This window comes from Pongo pygmaeus, chromosome 10 (assembly GCF_028885625.2).
Source record: "Pongo pygmaeus isolate AG05252 chromosome 10, NHGRI_mPonPyg2-v2.0_pri, whole genome shotgun sequence".
In the NCBI taxonomy this organism is placed as follows: domain Eukaryota; kingdom Metazoa; phylum Chordata; class Mammalia; order Primates; family Hominidae; genus Pongo; species Pongo pygmaeus.
The window spans coordinates 13,225,397-13,245,419 of NC_072383.2; the positions used below are offsets into that span (position 1 = coordinate 13,225,397).

At 42.0% G+C, this 20,023-nt stretch overlaps 1 protein-coding gene across 1 annotated transcript; it reads left to right on the forward strand.

The window, feature by feature from the left end:
- Window positions 1–1,677: 1,677 nt before the first annotated feature.
- DDX47 (DEAD-box helicase 47) lies at window positions 1,678–18,551 on the forward strand. The gene is made up of 12 exons (XM_054444217.2): window positions 1,678–2,017; window positions 2,691–2,784; window positions 9,768–9,956; window positions 10,215–10,286; window positions 10,526–10,644; window positions 11,223–11,294; window positions 11,781–11,897; window positions 12,447–12,593; window positions 13,110–13,247; window positions 14,557–14,627; window positions 15,806–15,935; window positions 17,997–18,551. The coding sequence occupies exons 1-12, from the start codon at window positions 1,931–1,933 to the stop codon at window positions 18,126–18,128; spliced, it is 1,368 nt and encodes a 455-aa protein (XP_054300192.1). The 5' UTR covers window positions 1,678–1,930; the 3' UTR covers window positions 18,129–18,551.
- Window positions 18,552–20,023: the final 1,472 nt, after the last annotated feature.

A 20,023-nucleotide genomic window follows, 5' to 3' on the forward strand; every position in this document is an offset into this window, starting at 1 on the left:
CCGAATGGCTTCCTTCTGCATTTAGGATAACATCCAAAACCCCAGACCTTTTACAACAAGGCCCTGCAGAGTCTGAGCTGAGCCCACTTATCTGACCGCATCCTACCCTTTTCGTTGTTGAGACACCGCTGTGATGCCTAAATCAGGGCCCTTTTTTAGATGTGGTGGTGGGGAGGTCGGCAGGCACATTGAGTTGAGTTCGTCACAATTCTCAGGTCAAGCACACTGGCATCACAAGTCCCCTCTCTTGCTTTGTGTATTTATTATCTTTTTTTTTGAGACGGAGTCTTGCGCTGTCACCCAGGCTGGAGTGTAATGGCATGATCTCGGCTCACTGCAATCTCTGCCTCCCAGGTTCAAGCAATTCTCCTGCCCCAGCCCCCTGAGTAGCTGGGATTACAGGCACACGCCACCATGCCTGGCTAATTTTTGTATTTTTAGTAGAGACTGGATTTCACTATGTTGGCCAGGCTGGTCTCGAACTCTTGACTTCAAGTGATCCATCCGCCTTGGCCTCCCAAAGTGCTAAGATACAAGTGTGAGCCACCGCGGCCGGCCTATTATCTTATACACTTAATTCTTTTATTCCCAATTCCCAATTTTATTCTAATTCTTCTCCCTCTGCAGGTAACCATTCTAAAATATTTCAAGTGTATCTTCTGTTGGATGTGTTTTAGCAGAATGTAATATCTGTGGGCCTATATTTTAATATACTTGATATATTTTATGCTTTTCTCACTCAGCACTAGGTTTTTGAGATCTAATCATATTGTTAAGGGCATGTTTACAGACACCATGTTCACATTTTAACTATGCATTTTCCCAATGACGGACACCAGATTGCCCCCAACTTCCCATCCTCAGGAATAAGACTGCAATGAGTACCCTGCACAGTGTGAGACCCAAGTGACAGGACACAGGAGGGCACTCGCTGGCCATGGGGCATGCAACATACAGCTCTGAATTTGCTGCTTTCCAGAATAGGCTTAGTAGCTTCACGGTCTTGGTACTTGGAATTCTCTCACTCTGGAATAATTATCTCCTGGGATCTTAAAGCGTTTTCTCCTGCTCAACAGTGAGGTCTTAACTCAAATATCACTGTCTGAGAGAGGCCTTCCCAGTCTCACAGTTACCCCACAACCCACCCTCCCCAGGTTACTCTGTAATTTTTACGTGAACAGGGTTTCACTCTGTTGCACAGGCTGGAGTACAGTAGCACCATCTCCACTCACTGCAGCCTCAACCTCAGGGGTCAACTGATCCCTCAACCTCAGCCCCCTGAGTAGCTGCGATTACAGGCGCATGCCACCATGCATGCCTGACTGATTTTTGTATTTTTTGCAGACACGAGGTTTCGCCATGTTGCCCAGGCTGGTCTCGAACTCCTGGGCTCAAGTGATCCGCCCGCCTCGGCCTCCCACAGTGCTGGGGTTACAGGCGTGAGCACACCCAGCTACTTTTCACAATTTGAAATGATCTGTGATAGCTTATTTATGGTCTGTCTTCTTTTTCTTCATGAGGGCAGGGGTCGCTGTCCTATTCACTAGGCATCCAGGATAGCCTTAGCAAATGGTAGGCTCTCAACATTGAATAAAGTAATGACATAATAAAAAATAGTATTGTAATATCAATCCGTTCCAAACTCTATGATTAGAAAAGCGGGGAACATAACTGGCGACACACGTAGGGAAGGCTCTTTAAAAGGGACCTAAAGGTCAACTGGAGTCCCTGGTGATCAGCCCCTTCTGCACTCGGATCTATTCCGCAAGCCTACGCGCCCATATTCACTGGGCCCCACCCGCCTAGCGGACGGGCGCAATCCCCGGCAAGCCCGCAGGGGGCGCCCAGAGCGCGTCGTCCGGGGAGAACTAAAACTACATTTCCCAGCATCCCGCGCGCCGTAGACCCACTTCCGGAGACCTCAGACAAGATGGCGGCACCCGAGGAACACGATTCTCCGACCGAAGCGTCCCAGCCGATTGTGGAAGAGGAGGAAACTAAAACATTTAAAGACCTGGTGAGAATGGATGACTCTGGCTTCTTTTATGTACTCTGGTGCTAGGCTCAGGGAGACCCCAGTTACCTTAGATCCCGCTCTGATAGTGTACAAAAGCATCTTGGGGCCTAGCTTCGGTTTTCCCCGGAATTTCAGAGGGCTGGGTTTCGGACGTGCTCTGAGTTTGGGTGGTGGGAGGGCTGCTGGGCCCTGAGACCCCCCCCCCCAATTTGCCCTATTCGCCACTTTAGTGTGGCAACGTTTGTATGTGTCCAGGAGGTTATACATATGGGGAATTGGTCTCTTTATAACTGGAGCTTTGGAGTCAGATGAACCAACCAGATTTGAATTTTGACCCAGTCTGTTACTGAGGACAAGTTGTTACCTCTCTGTGTTTCTCTTTCCACATCTGTAAATTGGGGATAGTAATAAGTACTTACCTCGCAAAATTGTTGTGACGATTAAATGAGATGATACATGTAAAGCACTTGGCCTTGGCCTTGGTGAGCAGAAAGTGTTCGTTAAGTCTTGAGCTACTGTCTCATGGTATAAAGAGTAGGCTCTGAGATGCACAGTAAATACCTTTTAAATCAAGTACAATGGTTGTACATGATGGTTCTGACAAAGTCAGTTAAGTAGGAGGGAGGTAGGGGTGTGCTGTTCTTGGCTAAGGTATATTTTTCTGAATTCTAAGGGTGTGACAGATGTGTTGTGTGAAGCTTGTGACCAGTTGGGATGGACAAAACCCACCAAGATCCAGATTGAAGCTATTCCTTTGGCCTTACAAGGTAGGTTGTATGACCTCGTACAGATTTAATATAAAGTTATCTCAATTAGATACCCCTTTTGAAAGCTGTTGCTTGCATACTTCAAGTGAAATAAGGATATGGTCACTAAAGGTACAAAGTTTGGGTAATGGTATTTGAAAATGTCATTCTCCAGTTTTACTGAGCTTACTTTCTGTCTTAATAGCTGAAAGGGTTTGTTCTCTGCCACAGATGCTGACTTTAAGGAAGCCCTAGGTTAAAGTATATTAACGACAATCTTGGTAGACTTTATGCATCAATGGGCGCACACTTAAGGAAGGATGCTTGGAACACATATGTGTGTCTTGAGGAGTTGAGAATTCTTGCTGTGAGGCATGTTTATCAGATTTGTAAAAGAGTGGTTAAAGCAGATTGATGGCTACTGGAACTGAAACTAATGGGATGAACTTTTTTCTTTTTGAGATCTTTTTTTTAAGATGGAGTTTTTTTTGAGGTAGAGTTTCGCTCTGTCACCCAGGCTGGAGTGCAGTGGTGCGGTCTTGGCTCACTGCAACCTCTGCCTCCCAGGTTCAAGCAACTCTTCCGCCTCAGCCTCCCAAGTAACGGATTACAGGCGCACCACCATGCCCAGCTAATTTTGTATTTTTAGTAGAGACGGGGTTTCAGCATGTTGGCCAGGCTGGTCTCGAACTCCTGACCTCAAATGATCTACCTGCCTTGGCCTCCCAAACTGCTGGGATTACAGGTGTGAGCCACCACATCTAGCTGTAACAGGATGAACTTTAATAGGAGTAGAAGTAAAGTCCTGCTCTTAGATTCCTAAAGTACCAACTTTACAGGATTAGGGTGGGTGATAAAAGAGGCCCAGAGGTCTTAGTTAACTGAAATCTATTAAGATCCTCAGAGAAAGTGAATGTAATCATAGTGATTATTATAAGAGGAGTAATGTGGCTAATTATTGTTAGTATTAATGTAGCTATTACTGTATTATTATATTATTAGTGATTAATGTAAGCTATAATTATTACTCATTAGTAATTAATGTAGCAATTATTATTGATAATAATTGAAAGATTTAATGATTTGAAGAGCTGTCATGTGGAAAAGGGGTTAGACTTACTCTACAAAATTCCATTTGCTCTTTCCGTAAATAGTTACTATTTGTTGTAAATGTAAGGCACTGGAAGTTAACAGTCTGTCCTCTCCAAGAGTCTATAATCTATTAAAGAGATAATTATGAATTTATTACAAGTTGAACAGGGACCTAAGAAAGTTACATTCAGAGTGCACTGAGGGAGAAGAGATTACTTCTAATTAGGATGGTTTAGAGAAGATTTATTTCATTTTGTTTTTGGCTGGGGAGGTTGGGAAGACATGTGAGCTGAACCTTGAAGACTGAATTTAGAAGGATTTAGACATTCAGATATGATGGGAGGGGAGGACTTTCTAGGCATAGAGAATAGCATGAAAAAAAGCCATCTGGAAAACATGGGCATGTATGGAGATTTGCAAGTACTTAGCAGAGTGGTGAAAAAGTTTAGTAAGGTGATTGGGGCCAGATTATGAAGGATTTGAGTGCTGGGTCAAGGAATTTGGTCTTCGTTTCATAGGCAGTGGGGCATTTTTGGAGATTAAGGATTTAGAGTTGTACTCTTGGAAGATTAATCTCATAGCTGTGAAAGATCATTAGAAACAAGAGACTGAGTCTGGGGAACCAATTAGTAGGTCTTTGTAATGATTTTTGCAATCAATAATGGGTAGGGTGATGGTAGAATGAAAAAGAAAATGTTGGGAAAAGAATCATTATGATTTTACAACCAGTTAAGCAAGTGGAAGGCAAGGAAGGGGTGGGGAAAATCTAAGTTTCTAGGCTGTATGTTTAGGGCATATTATTGGTGTACCACTGATACAAAAAGGGAACAGGGGGAAAAATTCAGGAAAGATGAGTTCAGTTGGAAGTAATTGATTTTGGATATCAATGAGATAGAGTTGACCTTGTGGGAGGGGAATGGGGAAATGTTGCTCAGGGTACAGTTTCAGTTAGCCAGGATGGATAAGTTCTGAAGATCTATTGAATAGCATGGTGACTACAGTGAATGTTTTGTGTATTTGAAAATTGCTAGGAGAGTGGATCTTAAATGTTCTCCCCACAAAAATGACAAGTATGTGAGGTGACAGATATGTTAATGAGCTTGATTTAATCACTTCACAAAGTATACATATATCTAAACTTTGCATTGTATACCATAAGTATAATTTTTTGTCAGTTAACAAAACTGGGGGACAATAAAAAAGGAAAAAAATACCCAGTTGGAATCCTGGGATTGGAACTTGATTGAGAGGCCAGAGCCGGATATAGACACTGTATCCAAAGAGCGGTTATAGCTGAGATTGGAAATGGATTAGATTGGCAAAGATGACAGAGGAAAATTGGAAGATTCAATAGAGCGTTGAAAATCATGAGAGTATAGTTTCACACAAATTAGGGAAGGGAAAGTGTTTCAAGGAGGGATTAGTAAACACTTCAAACTTGTGCAGAGAAGTTTGGAGGATAAGGACTGTATAAAGGCCAGTGGTGGGAAAGAACTATCAGCGGCCCAGTGTTACTTTCAAATAGCAAGAAGCGTTCATGCGTTTTAACTTTCCCAGCTTGCCCTACAGCGTAGGTGAGAAGGAGTCAAAATAGCTGGCAGTAATCCTAAAATTATTCTGATGTTTTCAGCCGTAAGTTTAAATTTGATGCAGAAAAGAATAGGGAGGGGTCAGTGGAAGATTACTAGGAACTGACAGAAATGATCACCACGGATGATGTCTTTATCCTTATTCTTGGGTTTGTCTCATTCTAATGAATAGTTTATAAATGCTTCATTTGAATCTATAGAAATGATTCAAATAATTTAATGTTTGTTTTTGTTGCTGTTGTTATTCGATTAAAATAAATTCTAAATTTGAATTTGGGACAAATGACATTTTCAGTTTCTGCAAAGTTACTGAGCCCAGATTGTCCGCTGTTCTTAAACCTTATAACAACGCTGAATGGTAGTTAGGGATAATTATTTTATTAGTGAGGAAATTGAGTTAAGTCCTTTGGCTAGAGTCACCTAATTAATTATTGCTAGAGCTGGAATTTGAACATAGAATCTTATAGCTCAAAAAACCTCTGTTAATGGACCTGCATCAAAGTTTGTTACTATCAAGAGATCAAAAGTTGTTTGATGGGCATGGTGGTTCATGCTTGTAATCCCAGGACTTTGGGAGGCTGAGGTGGGGGATTGCTTGAGACCAGGAGTTTGAGACCTGCGTGGGTAACACATTGAGACACCATCTATTTATGTCTGTTTCAGAGATCACTTAGAGTTGTCCTCAAGGAATTTCAAACAATTTATTAGTGGCTGCCGTATAGCAAGCACTTATGTTCAGTGCTAGCAACATGGCAGGTCTGTATGACAAAATTTATTCTGCTCTTATGGAGTTTATACATTCTGGTATATTCTCTACAGGTATAAACACAGAAAAGGCTTAGAGGTTTCTTCAGAGATGAAGAAAGGAGATGACATAGAAAAATATATCAGTTTCACAAACTGAAGGTTGCTGTGAGGGACTTACCAAAAAACTGAAAGCAGTGCAGGCCTCGGCTGCAGGCAGCGAGAAGTGCTTATTGCTTCATGAACTAAGCGACTTCAGCTCCTTTACTTCCCTAAATCTTTCTTATGTACTCCTTTCTTCTGAAATGTTAAGATTTCCATTGACAAAAAAAGGACAAGTCCTAGTTCCCCTGCCTGCTGTTCCCGAAGGTGTATTGTGTTACACAGGCTGGGACGGCAGTATCCCCAAGGAGTTGAGGAATAAAAAGCTTTGGGAATCATTTGCTTGCACTGACCTTTATTTCTCAGATAGGTAGATGCTGTTGCAATTCATTGTTACCTACCCTGCCACTGGGAACATTAAAATAAGTAGATGAGTGAGACATTTTATCTCTGGATTGTCATTTGTCTGTAATCTTTCAAAAATCAGTCCATTGGCTGGGCGCGGTGGCTCATGCCTGTAATCTTAGCACTTTGGGAGGCCGAGGCGGGTGGATCACGAGATCAGGAGATCGAGACCATCCCAGCTAACACGGTGAAACCCCGTCTCTACTAAAAATACAAAAAATTAGCCGGGCGTGGTGACGGGCGCCTGTAGTCCCAGCTACTTGGGAGGCTAAGGCAGGAGAATGGCGTGAACCCGGGAGGCGGAGCTTGCAGTGAGCCGAGATCGCGCCACTGCACCCCAGCCTGGGCGACAGAGCAAGACTCTGTCTTAAAAAAAAAAAAAAAAAAAAAATCAGTCCATTGTCTGGTTTGACTTGTATTTCACATCTGTGCATATGCTTTTGAATGGAAAACACTGATGTTAATGAAAAGAAGGCTAAAGAATAGAATTCACTAGGATACACTGTGTATTAGTCCTTTTTCACATTGCTGATATAGACACACCCGAGACTGGGAAGAAAAAGAGGTTTAATTGGACTTACAGTTCTATGTGTGGCTGGGGAGGCCCCAGAATCATGGCAGGAGGCGAAAGGCACTTATTACATGGTGGCGGCAAGAGAAAATGAGGGACATGCAAAAGCAGAAACCCCTGATAAAACCATCAGATCTCATGAGATTTATTCACTACCATGAGAACAGTATTGGGGAAACCACCTCCATGATTCAAATTATCTCCCACTGGGTCCCTCCTACAACATGTGGAAATTATGGGAGTACGATTCAAGATGAGATTGGGTGGGGACACAGCCAAACCTTATCACACACTGTTGTGTGATCTGGCATGGCAGATCCTGGTTTAACTGATTAATGTTTAAGAGGTGGATTTTACAGGTCTGTTCTACTTGATCAGTGACATTGAACACCACCGATCACTCTTCTTTCTTGAAGCTGCCTTCCTCCTTAATTTCAAGACAGCATTTTCTTCTGTCTTTCTAGCTGTTCTTTCTCAGTCTCTTCTTCTGGTTCTTTTCCCTTTGCCTTACAATAGTGATTCTGTCTTTACCCTTTTTTCTTACTCTGAAATACTACATAACATTTCTCATTCAGTCCTCAAGCTTAAACCCTGTCTGCATCAGTGAGTCTGTGTTCATCAGAATCATCTGTGGAGCTTTTTTTTTTTTTTTTTTTTTAAATAGAGATTTCTAGGTCCCAGCCAAGACCTACTGAATCAGAATTTCCAGGCATGGGACCGGGCATATATATATAAGTCAGTCTCATAGATTATTCTGAAGCATCTGCCCCTGAGGAAGTACCAATGGTAGGATACTCATGGCTCCCGTGTCTGTTCTAACCCCCACTTTTTTCCTGAGCTCCAAACAAATATGTTCAACTGGTTTTTAGACATATCTCCAAACAAGTATGTCCAACTGGTTTTTAGACATATCTCTAAACAAGTATGTCCAACTGGTTTTTAGACATATCTCTTTGAGTTTACTACAGGAATCTTAAGTTCCAAGTTCCCTGTGTGGAGACCAAAGTCCTTATTTTCCTCACCAGGACTAATTTTTCTCTTGCCTATATCGCAGTTTTTGGCTTTTGAGTGTCCCGTACTAAAAATGTGTGAGTCACCCACATTTCCTTTTGGTAGTTTCTGAATCTTGTTCCTGTGCTCATCCCTGGCCTCAGTTCAGGCCACCATCATATCTCCCCTGAATTCCATCCAGTGTCCCAGTTAAGCCGTTGTTTTCCCTGTTCTGGTCATTTAAGTCATTTCCGATTGTAAGTCATATTCAGGTTATTTCAGGGAAAAGGGATTTGTTTATTGTAGGATTATCTTCTAGGTAAAGAAAACTTCTCAGCAGTTACACAGTCAGAACAGGGGCAGCAACTGTAGGGGTCATGATTTAATAGGGAGCATTCTCACTGGCCACTGTTGTAGTGCATAGCTACCTCACGGGCTACAGCCAGCTCGGAGGTAGTGATCTCGACTCAGGAGTTAATTTCCAAGTCTTATGAGTTGTGGCTTGAGTGGTGATAACAAACAGTGGTGACCTGTTCTTAAAGAATTACTTAGAGCATTCTTCCCTCAGAAGGAGCAGTAACTGGCATGCACTGTTAAGTTCCTTGGCTCCTCCTTATGCCATCAGGTCTAGAGTTTATCTTCCTAAACAGTAATATTGATCATGATATTCCCTGTTTAAAATCCTTCAATTCTCTCTTATAGGAAAACATCAAAACTCTAGCCTCATTCTTCTCTCTTTTTCCCTTAACACTTCTGTGTTCCAGCCACATTGTACTTCTCAGCCTAACTATGCATGCTATGTTCTTTTTATTTTTTGAGACGGAGTTTCGCTCTTGTTGCCCAGGCTGGAGTGCAGTGGCGCGATCTCCGCTCACCGCCGCCGCAACCTCCGCCTCCCGGGTTCAAGCAATTCTCCTGCCTCAGCCTTCCGAGTAGCTGGGATTACAGGCATGAACCACCATGCCCGGCTAATTTTGTATTTTTAGTAGAGACAGGGTTTTTCCTTGTTGGTCAGACTGGTCTCGAACTCCTAACCTCAGGTGATCTGCCTGGCTTGGCCTCCCAAAATACTGGGGTTACAGGCGTGAGCTACCATGCCCAGCCAGCATGCTATGTTCTCTAAAGCCTTAATTCTCTTTCCTCTTACAGGAATATCCTTTCTTCCCTTCTTTGCTTACTTCCAGGTTTAACTCACTTATCACCTCTGTTAGCCTTTTCTGACTCTTCTGGGCAGTAGTTACTTTTCCTTGTGTTCTCGCTGTATTTTGCAGGGGCGTATATTAAAACTCTTATCACGTTATAATGCATTTGTATATTTGTCTGTCTCACCACTGGGTTTTGAGCTTATCTAAGAGAGAGACCATGTCTTTTCTGTTTATTCAACTTTCCTCTCTCCCCAGTTCATCAGATATTTATTAAGCGTCTACTTTGTGCCCAGCATTGTGTCATTGTAGAAAACACAGAAATAGTGCAAAGAGATTACTTGGCTGTTGAATTTCTTTTTCTTCTAGGTCGTGATATCATTGGGCTTGCAGAAACTGGCTCTGGAAAGACAGGCGCCTTTGCTTTGCCCATTCTAAATGCACTGCTGGAGACCCCACAGCGTTTGTTTGCCCTAGTTCTTACCCCGACTCGGGAGCTGGCCTTTCAGATCTCAGAGCAGTTTGAAGCCCTGGGGTCCTCTATTGGAGTGCAGAGTGGTAAGTGTCTGAGAGGGAAGGGATCCTAGGTTGCCATCACAAGTGAAGAATGAGTGTGGAGGAAGGAGAATGGAGGAAAGTATTGCTAGCGTAATTTATTGACCTAAAGAGCTAGTGTTATGTTTGAGCTTTGGGAAGAGTATTAATTGTAAGGGAAGAACAAATCTAAGTAGAAATCTGGCATTGGCTTTAAAAGATGTTCAGTGGACTGTGGGAAAAATTAAGGATCTCATCTCTATGTTCTTTTTCTCTCTGTAGCTGTGATTGTAGGTGGAATTGATTCAATGTCTCAATCTTTGGCCCTTGCAAAAAAACCACATATAATAATAGGTGAGTAACTGACAAAGGTAAAAGACACTGGTAGTGATGAATTGGAGAAAATCTACAATCAGTGTTGCATAGAAAGACTTTGAGAAACAGATTTTGTAACCCTGTTAAATTTTTTAATTTGTTAAGTTAAATTTTGTGGAGAGCTGTGGGTGGGGCAGATAACTTTATTTGTTTTTTTGTTTTTTTTTTTTTCATCCTGTTCTGAAATATCACTGTTTCTCCTCAACCTTTCTTGGTAGCAACTCCTGGTCGACTGATTGACCACTTGGAAAATACGAAAGGTTTCAACTTGAGAGCTCTCAAATACTTGGTCATGGATGAAGCTGACCGAATACTGAATATGGATTTTGAGACAGAGGTGAGCTCTCAATTTCTTTCCTCCTCTTAGAGCATCTCAACGTTCCTGTTTCAAACTTTGGTTCATTGCCCACTTGTTTTATGTAGAACATTGCATCAGTATCAGTTTCATTCTTGATATTCTTCAAATTGCAGTTTCTCATCACCCTTTTATCTTTAGAATATAGTCTGACTCTGACTCCAGAAATGGGAAATATCAAAACTGGATTTTCTTTTCCATTTCATTTAATTTAGACCTTGACATACACCCTGAAATATCTTTATTTTCTTTGATGACCCACTAATCCCAGCTTACTTAGTTGATTAATACTTTTTCTGGACTTTTCTCTTAAATCAGCTCTGGTCTACTAATTTAAACTGTTCTTTTCTCAGAAAGGTATTTTTTTTAATAGTATTTGGTAGGGTATCCAGATAGTAAATATTCAGTAAACTTTAGCTGAACTGAATTGAATTTTCGAGTCCCAAATCTTCACAGTGATATATTTAGTTTGTTAGTGTCTACCTCCTTCACTACCTAGAGGATTTGCAGCTCTTCCAGTTTGAATATCATATTGGCATCTTTTCCTCTTTGTGCTTTAGGTTGACAAGATCCTCAAAGTGATTCCTCGAGATCGGAAAACATTCCTCTTCTCTGCCACCATGACCAAGAAGGTGAAATTTGCTAGGACTTTTGTTTCTTCTTTATGAGAATTGATACATAAAGTAAATAGTAATAACAATAAGTAAAAATAAATTGCTTTAGTCCGTTTTCACACTGCTATAAAGAACTATCTAAGACTCGGTAATTTATACAGAAAAGAGGTTTAATTGACTCACAGTTCCACTGGCTGGGGAGGCCTCAGGAAACTTACAATTATGGCAGAAGGCGAAGGGGAAGCAAGGCACGTCTTACATGGCGGCAGGAGGTGGGAGCAGTGCCACACTTTAAAACCGTCAGAAATTGTGAGAACTCACTATCATGAGAACCGCAATGGGGAAAACCACCTCCATGATCTAATCACCTCCCACCAGGTCCCTCCCGTGACATGTGGGGATTACAATTTGACATGAGATTTGGGTGGGGACACAGAGCCAAACCATGTCATAAATAAAGAGTGTTTAGGCGTCAGTGTGCTATTCTGGATGTTCTTTCTTCAGGTGCAAAAACTTCAGCGAGCAGCTCTAAAGAATCCTGTGAAATGTGCCGTTTCCTCTAAATACCAGACAGTTGAAAAATTACAGCAATATTATATTTTTATTCCTTCTAAATTCAAGGTAAAATGTTTACTTTGATCATTCCTGCCTCTCCCTCTTCTTTTCACCAAAGCATCTGAAAATGTGTCAACTCTTGGTTAGGTAAGAGCTGTAATGCAGATTGGCATCCTGTCTGTTTGCTTTAGAGTGCGTATCGTGCTTATATTATCACCGATAAGCCAGACATGCCAGGAATTCACAACACATTAAACCACAATAATGAGGTCATAATGTAATCATATAATTCCTTCCCATCCCCATCCTTGAGGTAATTTTTCCTTTGTCTGCTTATTATATGGCTTTTACTTAGGATGAAGCCCTGGTTTTGTGCTTTGATATAAGGACTTCTCCTGTTTGCTGAGTACAGATCTCCTGCCTGCCTTTAGGCTAAGTGGGGAATACGTGGTTCACAGAGATGATAATGCTGGTTAAGGAATGCAAAGCTGGCAGCTGGAGGTCTGGATAATTGAAAAGCGACTGTAGGCTTAGTCTTTACCTCATGTATATGCCAGGTCTCCAATCCTGTCTCCCAGGTTCAATGACATATATTGTTTTGGGTTTGTAACTTAGGATACCTACCTGGTTTATATTCTAAATGAATTGGCTGGAAACTCCTTTATGATATTCTGCAGCACCTGTAATAATACCCAGAGAACAGCTTTGCTACTGCGAAATCTTGGCTTCACTGCCATCCCCCTCCATGGACAAATGAGTCAGGTAAGGATTCATCATCATCATCAGCCATGCACTGGTGGCGTGAGCGAGATAAACCTCCTAACAGTAGGTTTGTACAATAAGGACATAGGGCACCGATGCCTGTTTCCATAATTGTTGTAATTTTATGGGCTTTGCAGTGTTGCACTAGATACTTACTTTCTCCTTTCAGGGTAGCGAGAGGCTCCTATTAGAATATTTCATATGTAGCTGTCTGGTTTGCAAGCTGTTGATTTATTCAGCCCTAGTGTTAATAATGACTCTGGTCTCTAAAAATGTTAATAAATTATTTCCCAGTTACCTTTCTACCATGTCAAACTACCCTTATTTTCTATCATATATTTTTAAATTTTTTGTTGCTTCCGTATTTCTGTTTTGACCTGTGGAGCCCCATTCAAAACTTAGGGGGAAAAAAACTTTAAAAAATTTATGTCTGTTTGTTCTCGTGTTTGTCTATTTTGTGTTTTGTATTCCAAAACGTATGTTAAGTTTTCCAACATTTCTTTTTCATTACCTCAGAGTAAGCGCCTAGGATCCCTTAATAAGTTTAAGGCTAAAGCCCGTTCCATTCTTCTAGCAACTGACGTTGCCAGCCGAGGTTTGGACATACCTCATGTAGATGTAGTTGTCAACTTTGACATTCCTACCCATTCCAAGGTGAGCCCTATTGCTAACTTGCCTTTCTAGTCCTAAAGTGTATTTCTTAATGGAGTGTCTTCTGTCTTTCCTTAGTTGCAGCAGTTTTTTCGTTCCTGGTTAATTAAGTATCAAAAAACAAGAAAGCTCTTGATTAGTTCATTCACATCATCTTGCACAGGCCTGTGTATGTAACATTAGTACATATGAAAGAGGTAGCCAAGGAGAGTTATTAGATGCTCATAGAAGGGGCTGGTGCACCACATACTGATCTTGTCACTGTCATTTCTTGAGAATGACAGCTTATAGTTTTTTTGAGGCGGAGTCTCACTCTGTCACCCAGTCTGGAGTGCAGTGGTGCAGTCTTGGCTCACTGCATGCTCTGCCTCCTGGGTTCACGCCATTCTCCTGCATCAGCCTCCCGAGTAGCTGGGACTACAGGCGCCCACCACCATGCCCGGCTAATTTTTTGTATATTTAGTAGAGATGGGGTTTCACCATGTTAGTCAGGATGGTCTTGATCTACTGACCTTGTGATATGCCCGCCTCGGCCTCTCAAAGTGCTGGGATTACAGGCGTGAGCCACCACGCCCGGCCCATAGCTTGTAGTGCTTAGTGTATCTCAAGGTTTCTCAGCCTTGGCACTATTAACATGTTAAGCTTTCGAATTCTTTGTTGTAGGGGTTGTTCTTTGAGTTGAAGGATTCCTAGTAGCATTCCTGGCCTTTACCCAGTAGATAACAGCATCACACACTCTTCCACTTGTGATAATCAGAAATATTTCCAGACATTACCAGTGTCCCTTAAGTATGACAGAATCACCCCTGGATGAGAACTGGTGTGTGTCTTGTCTTTGTATTTAACTGCTGTAGACAAGATGCTGTCTCATTTGATTTTCATGACAACTCTGTAATTTGGGCATGTATTTCTATTCCTGTTCACTAGATAGAAACCAAAGTTCAGAGAGGTTATGTGATTTGCAGGTAATTGTGTAACTGGCAGATGGGAAGGACCAGAGCTGTAACCCAGCTCTGCCTCAAGATCCAGTGCTGTTTTTTAAAATACCGTGCAGCCTGCGACCATGTAGATATGCTTTGTAGATTTATCTGTCTGTGAAAGAAGGGAAGGCATTGGATCAATTTTGTGCTGCAAGGAGAGTAAAAAAGATGAAGTAGATTTGTCTCAACAAATTGCCCAGGCCATTTATTTTCTCCATGTTACGACATGAATCTATTTTCTTTCAAAGGTTTTACAGCAGGACTTTGCATACGTAGTTTTTTTTAAACTTATAATCTATATAACTTGAATTTATTTACCCTTTTTGTTTTAGGATTACATCCATCGAGTAGGTCGAACAGCTAGAGCTGGGCGCTCTGGAAAGGCTATTACTTTTGTCACACAGTAAGTAAATCAGCTTTAGGGGCAGAGCAATGTAGAGAAAAGAGCAGAACTTTGGAGCCACTGGCTGAGAACCTGACACTACCATTTACTACACTAATCACTTTCATACTGAAAACCAGGATGAAGGAGTTGAAAGATGGGAATAATAAGACCTATCTAGCAGGGTTTTGGTGAAAACTGGAGATTATTTATGTAAAAGATCTAGTATAGTATTTGGCATGTAGATTGGTACCTAGAGCTGGAGAGCAATTGCCTTTGTGTCAATTCAGAAAGTATTAGAATAACTATTTCCAATTTTTTTTTTTAAAGAAACAAATTTGTATGTACCCAGGGCTGTTCTGTGAATAAATACCTTGAGGGATTTTCTCCCTCCCTCCTTTCCTTTTTTTTTTTTTTTATTTGTCTCGCTCTGTTGCCTAGGCTGGAGTGCAGTGGTGCAGTCTTGGCTAAGTGCACCTTCCACCTGCTGGGCTCAAGCAATCCTCCTACCTCACCATAGCTTCCCAAGTAGCTGGGACCACAGGTGCATGCCAGCACACCTGGCTTTTTAAAAAGTATTTTTAGTAGAGACAGGGTTTTGTCATGTTGGCCAGGCTGGCCTTGAACTCCTGAGCTCAAGCGATCCCCCTGCCTTAGCCTTTCATAGTGCTGGGATTACAGGCGCGAGCCACCTGCCCGGCCGATTTTTGTTTCTTTTTCTTTTTTTAAGCAGCAGGGTTTCACTCTGTTGCCCAGGCTGGAGTGCAGTGACTTGATCATAGCTCACTGCAGCTTCAAACTCCTGGGCTCAAGTAGTCCTCATGCCTCAGTCTCCTGAATGGCTGGGATTACAGGCACGTGCCACCACGGTTGGCTAATTTTTAATTTTTTATAGAGATGGCATCTCACTGTGTTGTCCAGGCTGGTCTGGAACTCCTGGTCTCAAGTGATTCTCCTGCTTTGACCTCCCAGAGCGTTGGGATTACAGGTGCAAGCCACCACGTCTGGCCTCACTTGAGTGATTTTCTAATGGGCTACGCACAGAGATTGCACTTAACCCATATTTAGAAAAGAAATAATATGTTCGATATTGTTTAAACCTATGGTTCCTATTGCGTTGTATCATATAATAATAGTTTGGGAATGGACAGGCATTTGCGTTACCAGGCAACCAGAGCTGTGCAGTTTTCCTTCCTCAGGTATGATGTGGAACTCTTCCAGCGCATAGAACACTTAATTGGGAAGAAACTACCAGGTTTTCCAACACAGGATGATGAGGTTATGATGCTGACAGAACGCGTCGCTGAAGCCCAAAGGTTTGCCCGAATGGTATGCATCTTTTTTTTCTCACCAGTGTCTGTGCAAACAATGTTAACTGTGTGCCACTTTATTATTAACCCTCATACTAGACTGCAGAAGCTGGGTATTATTTTATTCCAAATTTAAGATGAGCAAACTAAGGTGCAGACATGGTAGGTAATTTGCATTAGACCATACAACCAAATGGTTGAATCAAGGTTTGGCCTCATTCTGACATTCACACATTCACAGCAACTGTTCCATGTGTCGCATGTGGTGAGATAGTTCATCACACTTGAGGTCAGAAGATCCAGCTGTGAACTGTGTGAGCTTGGGAAATTTGCCTAATTTCTCAGAATCAGAATCAGTTTCTCACCTGTAAATTGGGAATAACACTTGCCTGAATACCTTACGGGGTTTTATGAGCACCAGAGAAGCCAATATAAACTACATAGTTACTAGTAGGGGTTGATCATACCTAATCCAAAAATTTGAAATCCAAAACCAAGATCCAAAACTTTTCTTTTTTTTCTTTTCTTTTTTTTTTTTTTTTTTGAGATGGAGTTTTGCTCTTGTTGCCCAGGCTGGAGCGAATGGTGCAATCTCGGCTCACCACAACCTCCGCCTCCCGGGTTCAAGCGATTCTCCTGCCTCAGCCTCCTGATTACAGGCATGTGCCACCATGCCCAGCTAATTTTGTATTTTTAGTAGAGATGGGGTTTCTCCATTTTGGTCAGGCTGGTCTTGAACTTCTGACCTCAGGTAATCCCCCCACCTCGGCCTCCCAAAGTGCTGGGATTACAGGCTTGAGCCACTGTGCCCAGCGATCCAAAACTTTTTGAGTGCCAAAAGGATTGCTGCAAGTGGAAAATTCCATGCCTGACCTCATGTGACAGGTTGCTATCAAGACACAGTCAAAATGTTTTTAATGCACAAAAATATTAAAAATATTGTGTAAAATTACCTTCAGACAATTAAAAATATTGTGTAAAATTACCTTCATATATAAGATATATATGAAACAAGTAAATTTTGTGTTTAGAGTTGAGTCCCATCCCCAAGATAGCTCATTATGTATCTGCAAATATTCTAGAATTAGAAAAAATCTGAAATCCGAAACACTGCTGGTCCCAAGCATTTCAGATAAGGGATGCTCACCCTGTAGTAGTAGTAACAGTAATAGTGGTGATGAGAAGATTCTAGAGGAAAACCGTTGGAAGTGCTGCCTGCTTTCTGGAGTTCTGGTCTGAGGGATGGAGCGACTTTGCCCATAGTTTGTTTTTGGAGTAGCTGAGGTGCACATTTGGTTTTTATTCTGTCCACATGGGATTTTTTTGTTTGTAAAAGTATTACATGTGCCTTGGGAAAAAAATTCAAAAAATACAGAAAGGATTAAAGTAGTAAGTGAAAAGGTAAACCATTCCCCACAGAAAACCATTGATAACATTTGGCTATTTTTCTTTCTTTAGCCATAATTAGACTTTATCTAATTATATAGGATTAACATTTTTCTGTTTCAGCAAATACAGATTCATGTGATCGTTTCTTAATGGCTACAAAGAATTCCATCATGTGTATGAAATACTTACATTCATGGATGCTTATGCTTTTTTCCAGTTTCTTTCTACTTTGGTACAGTGTTAAACACCCTACTTTGTACAGCTTTGCATATTTACTTCCTTAGAATAAATTCCTAGAAGTAGACATGTTGGGCCAAGGGATATACACAGTTAAAATTTGAATTCATACAGAATGCCAAATTGCCCCCCGCCCCAAGAAAAGCTATAGCAGATTGCACTATAAATGACAGTATATGTGAATTTTTCTACACCTTGGCCAATACTGGAGATTACCCTTCTCTTAAGTCTTTGCCAATCTGCCATGTGAAAATAAAACCTTATTTTAGTGTTCACATTTTGATTACTAATAAGGTTAACATCTTTGTATATTTGGAGTTGGCTCTCGTTCCTTTGCTAATGTCAGGCATCAGCAAGTTACTTGATACTTGATCTTAAGGAGAGGGGACTAGAATGGGTAACCTTCAGTGCCAGCAATTCATTTTCAATCCCATCCTCTCTTCTTTTCTTGCAGGAGTTAAGGGAGCATGGAGAAAAGAAGAAACGCTCGCGAGAGGATGCTGGAGATAATGATGACACAGAGGGTGCTATTGGTGTCAGGAACAAGGTGACTGGAGGAAAAATGAAGAAGCGGAAAGGCCGTTAATCACGTTTATGAAGGCTCGAGTTCTGCTGTTCTGTAAAAGAGAATTGGAGAATGAAACCTGCTCCAACAGAGATCATGAGACTGCAGTCGATCAGAATTGTGTCCAGAATGTGCTCAGCGAATTCAGTACTCTTCCCCATTCTGGGTTGGAGTTTACTGCAGAATAATTCTTACAGTGCTGATGTCAAGACTGTTACTGTTCTTCAGCTGATTCCTTGCTCATGACATGAGTAGGATGTGCTCTTCTGTCACTTCACACAGACCTTTTGCCTTTTTTAGCTGCAAGTCAAGGACTAGGTTGATGATGCCCATGACCTGTAATTGTAAAGAAGCTTGGACATCTGCAGATGATATTTAAGCCATCTTGGCTTGTGCTTTATTCAAACTAATGTGAAACAATAAATTTAAATATTATTTTTAAAAGGTTCAAACTCCTTAAAGACCTTGGTGTTAAAGGGCCTTATAGATTTAAGTAAGATCTTGTTAATAGGTAAGAACCTGACAGTGTTGATTACATGGCAAATTCATTGGTTGTCCTAGTTAAGATAAATATTCATTACTTAAAAAAATCAACAAGGCAACAAGATGATGGATGGCTTTGAAAGGGAAGTCCCAGCCGGGCTTGGTGGCTCACGCCTGAAATCCCAGCACTTTGGGAGGCGAAGGTAGGCGGATCACGAGGTCAGGAGATTGAGACCATCCTTGCTAACACTGTGAAACCCCGTCTCTACTAAAAATACACACACACACGAAAAGAATTAGCCGGGCATGGTGGCGGGCGCCTGTAGTCCCAGCTACTCGGGAGGCTGAGGCAGGGGAATGGTGTGAACCCGGGAGGCGGAGCTTGCAGTGAACCTAGATCGCGCCATTGCACACTCCAGCCTGGGCAACAGAGCGAGACTCTGTCTCAAAAAAAAAGAGAAGTTCTACTTGAAAAAGGAGGTTGTGTTTTTCTTGCAGATGGAGCAAAGTCTATCAGTAAGACAGCAGAGGTCTTTAAAATCCCTAAATAGATTTATTTCCTTCATTCCCTCAATTAAGCAGGTGGTTAGGAAGACTGGTTTCTCACGTAGACTCTTTTTTTTTTTTTAGATAATCTTGCTCTGTCACCCAGGGTGGAGTGCAGTGGTATGACCTCAGCTCAGTGCAGCCTTGACCTTCCAGGCTCAAGTGATCTCCCACCTCAGCCTCCTGAGTAGCTGGGACTACAGGCATACGCCATCACGCCTGGCTAATTTTTATATTTTTTGTAGAGATGGGATCTTGGCTTGTTACCCAGACTGGCCTTGAACTCCTGAGCTCAAGAGATCCACCTGCCTCAGCCTCCCAAAGTGTTGAGAATACAGGTGTGAGCCACTGCACCCGGCCTCTTTTTTTTTTTTAGACAGAGTCTTGCTCTGTTGCCAGGCTGGAGTGCAGTGGCGCAGTCTTGGCTCACTGCAACTTCCGACTCCCTGGTTCAAGCGATTCTCCTGCCTCAGCCTCCCGAGTAGCTGGGATTACAGGCACTCACCATCATACCCAGCTGATTTTTGTATTTTTGTAGAGATGGGGTTTTAGCATGTTACCCAGACTGGCCTTGAACTCCTGAGCTCAAGAGATCCATCCACCTCGGCCTCCCAAAGTGTTGGGATTACAGGTGTAAGCCACTGTACCTGGCCTCTTTTTTTTTTGAGACAGAGTCTTACTCTGTTGCCAGGCTGGAGTGCAGTGGTGCCACCTCAGCTCGCTGCAACCTCCAACTCCCTGGTTCAAACGATTCTCCTGCCTCAACCTCCCGAGTAGCTGGGATTACAGGCATGCACCACCATGCCCAGCTAATTTTTGTATTTTCAGTAGAGACAGGGTTTCATCATGTTGGCTAGGATGGTCTTGAACTCCCAACCTCAGGTGAT

What these genes read in the sequence shown, in the direction of transcription:
- DDX47 (XM_054444217.2), top strand. Translation starts at nt 1,931, where the DNA reads ATGGCGGCACCCGAGGAACACGATTCTCCGACCGAAGCGTCCCAGCCG. An exon ending in ATATGGATTTTGAGACAGAG is followed by an intron (nt 10,645 to 11,222) that starts GTGAGCTCTCAA and finishes TTTGTGCTTTAG; the next exon opens with GTTGACAAGATCCTCAAAGT. An exon ending in CCCAAAGGTTTGCCCGAATG is followed by an intron (nt 15,936 to 17,996) that starts GTATGCATCTTT and finishes CTTTTCTTGCAG; the next exon opens with GAGTTAAGGGAGCATGGAGA.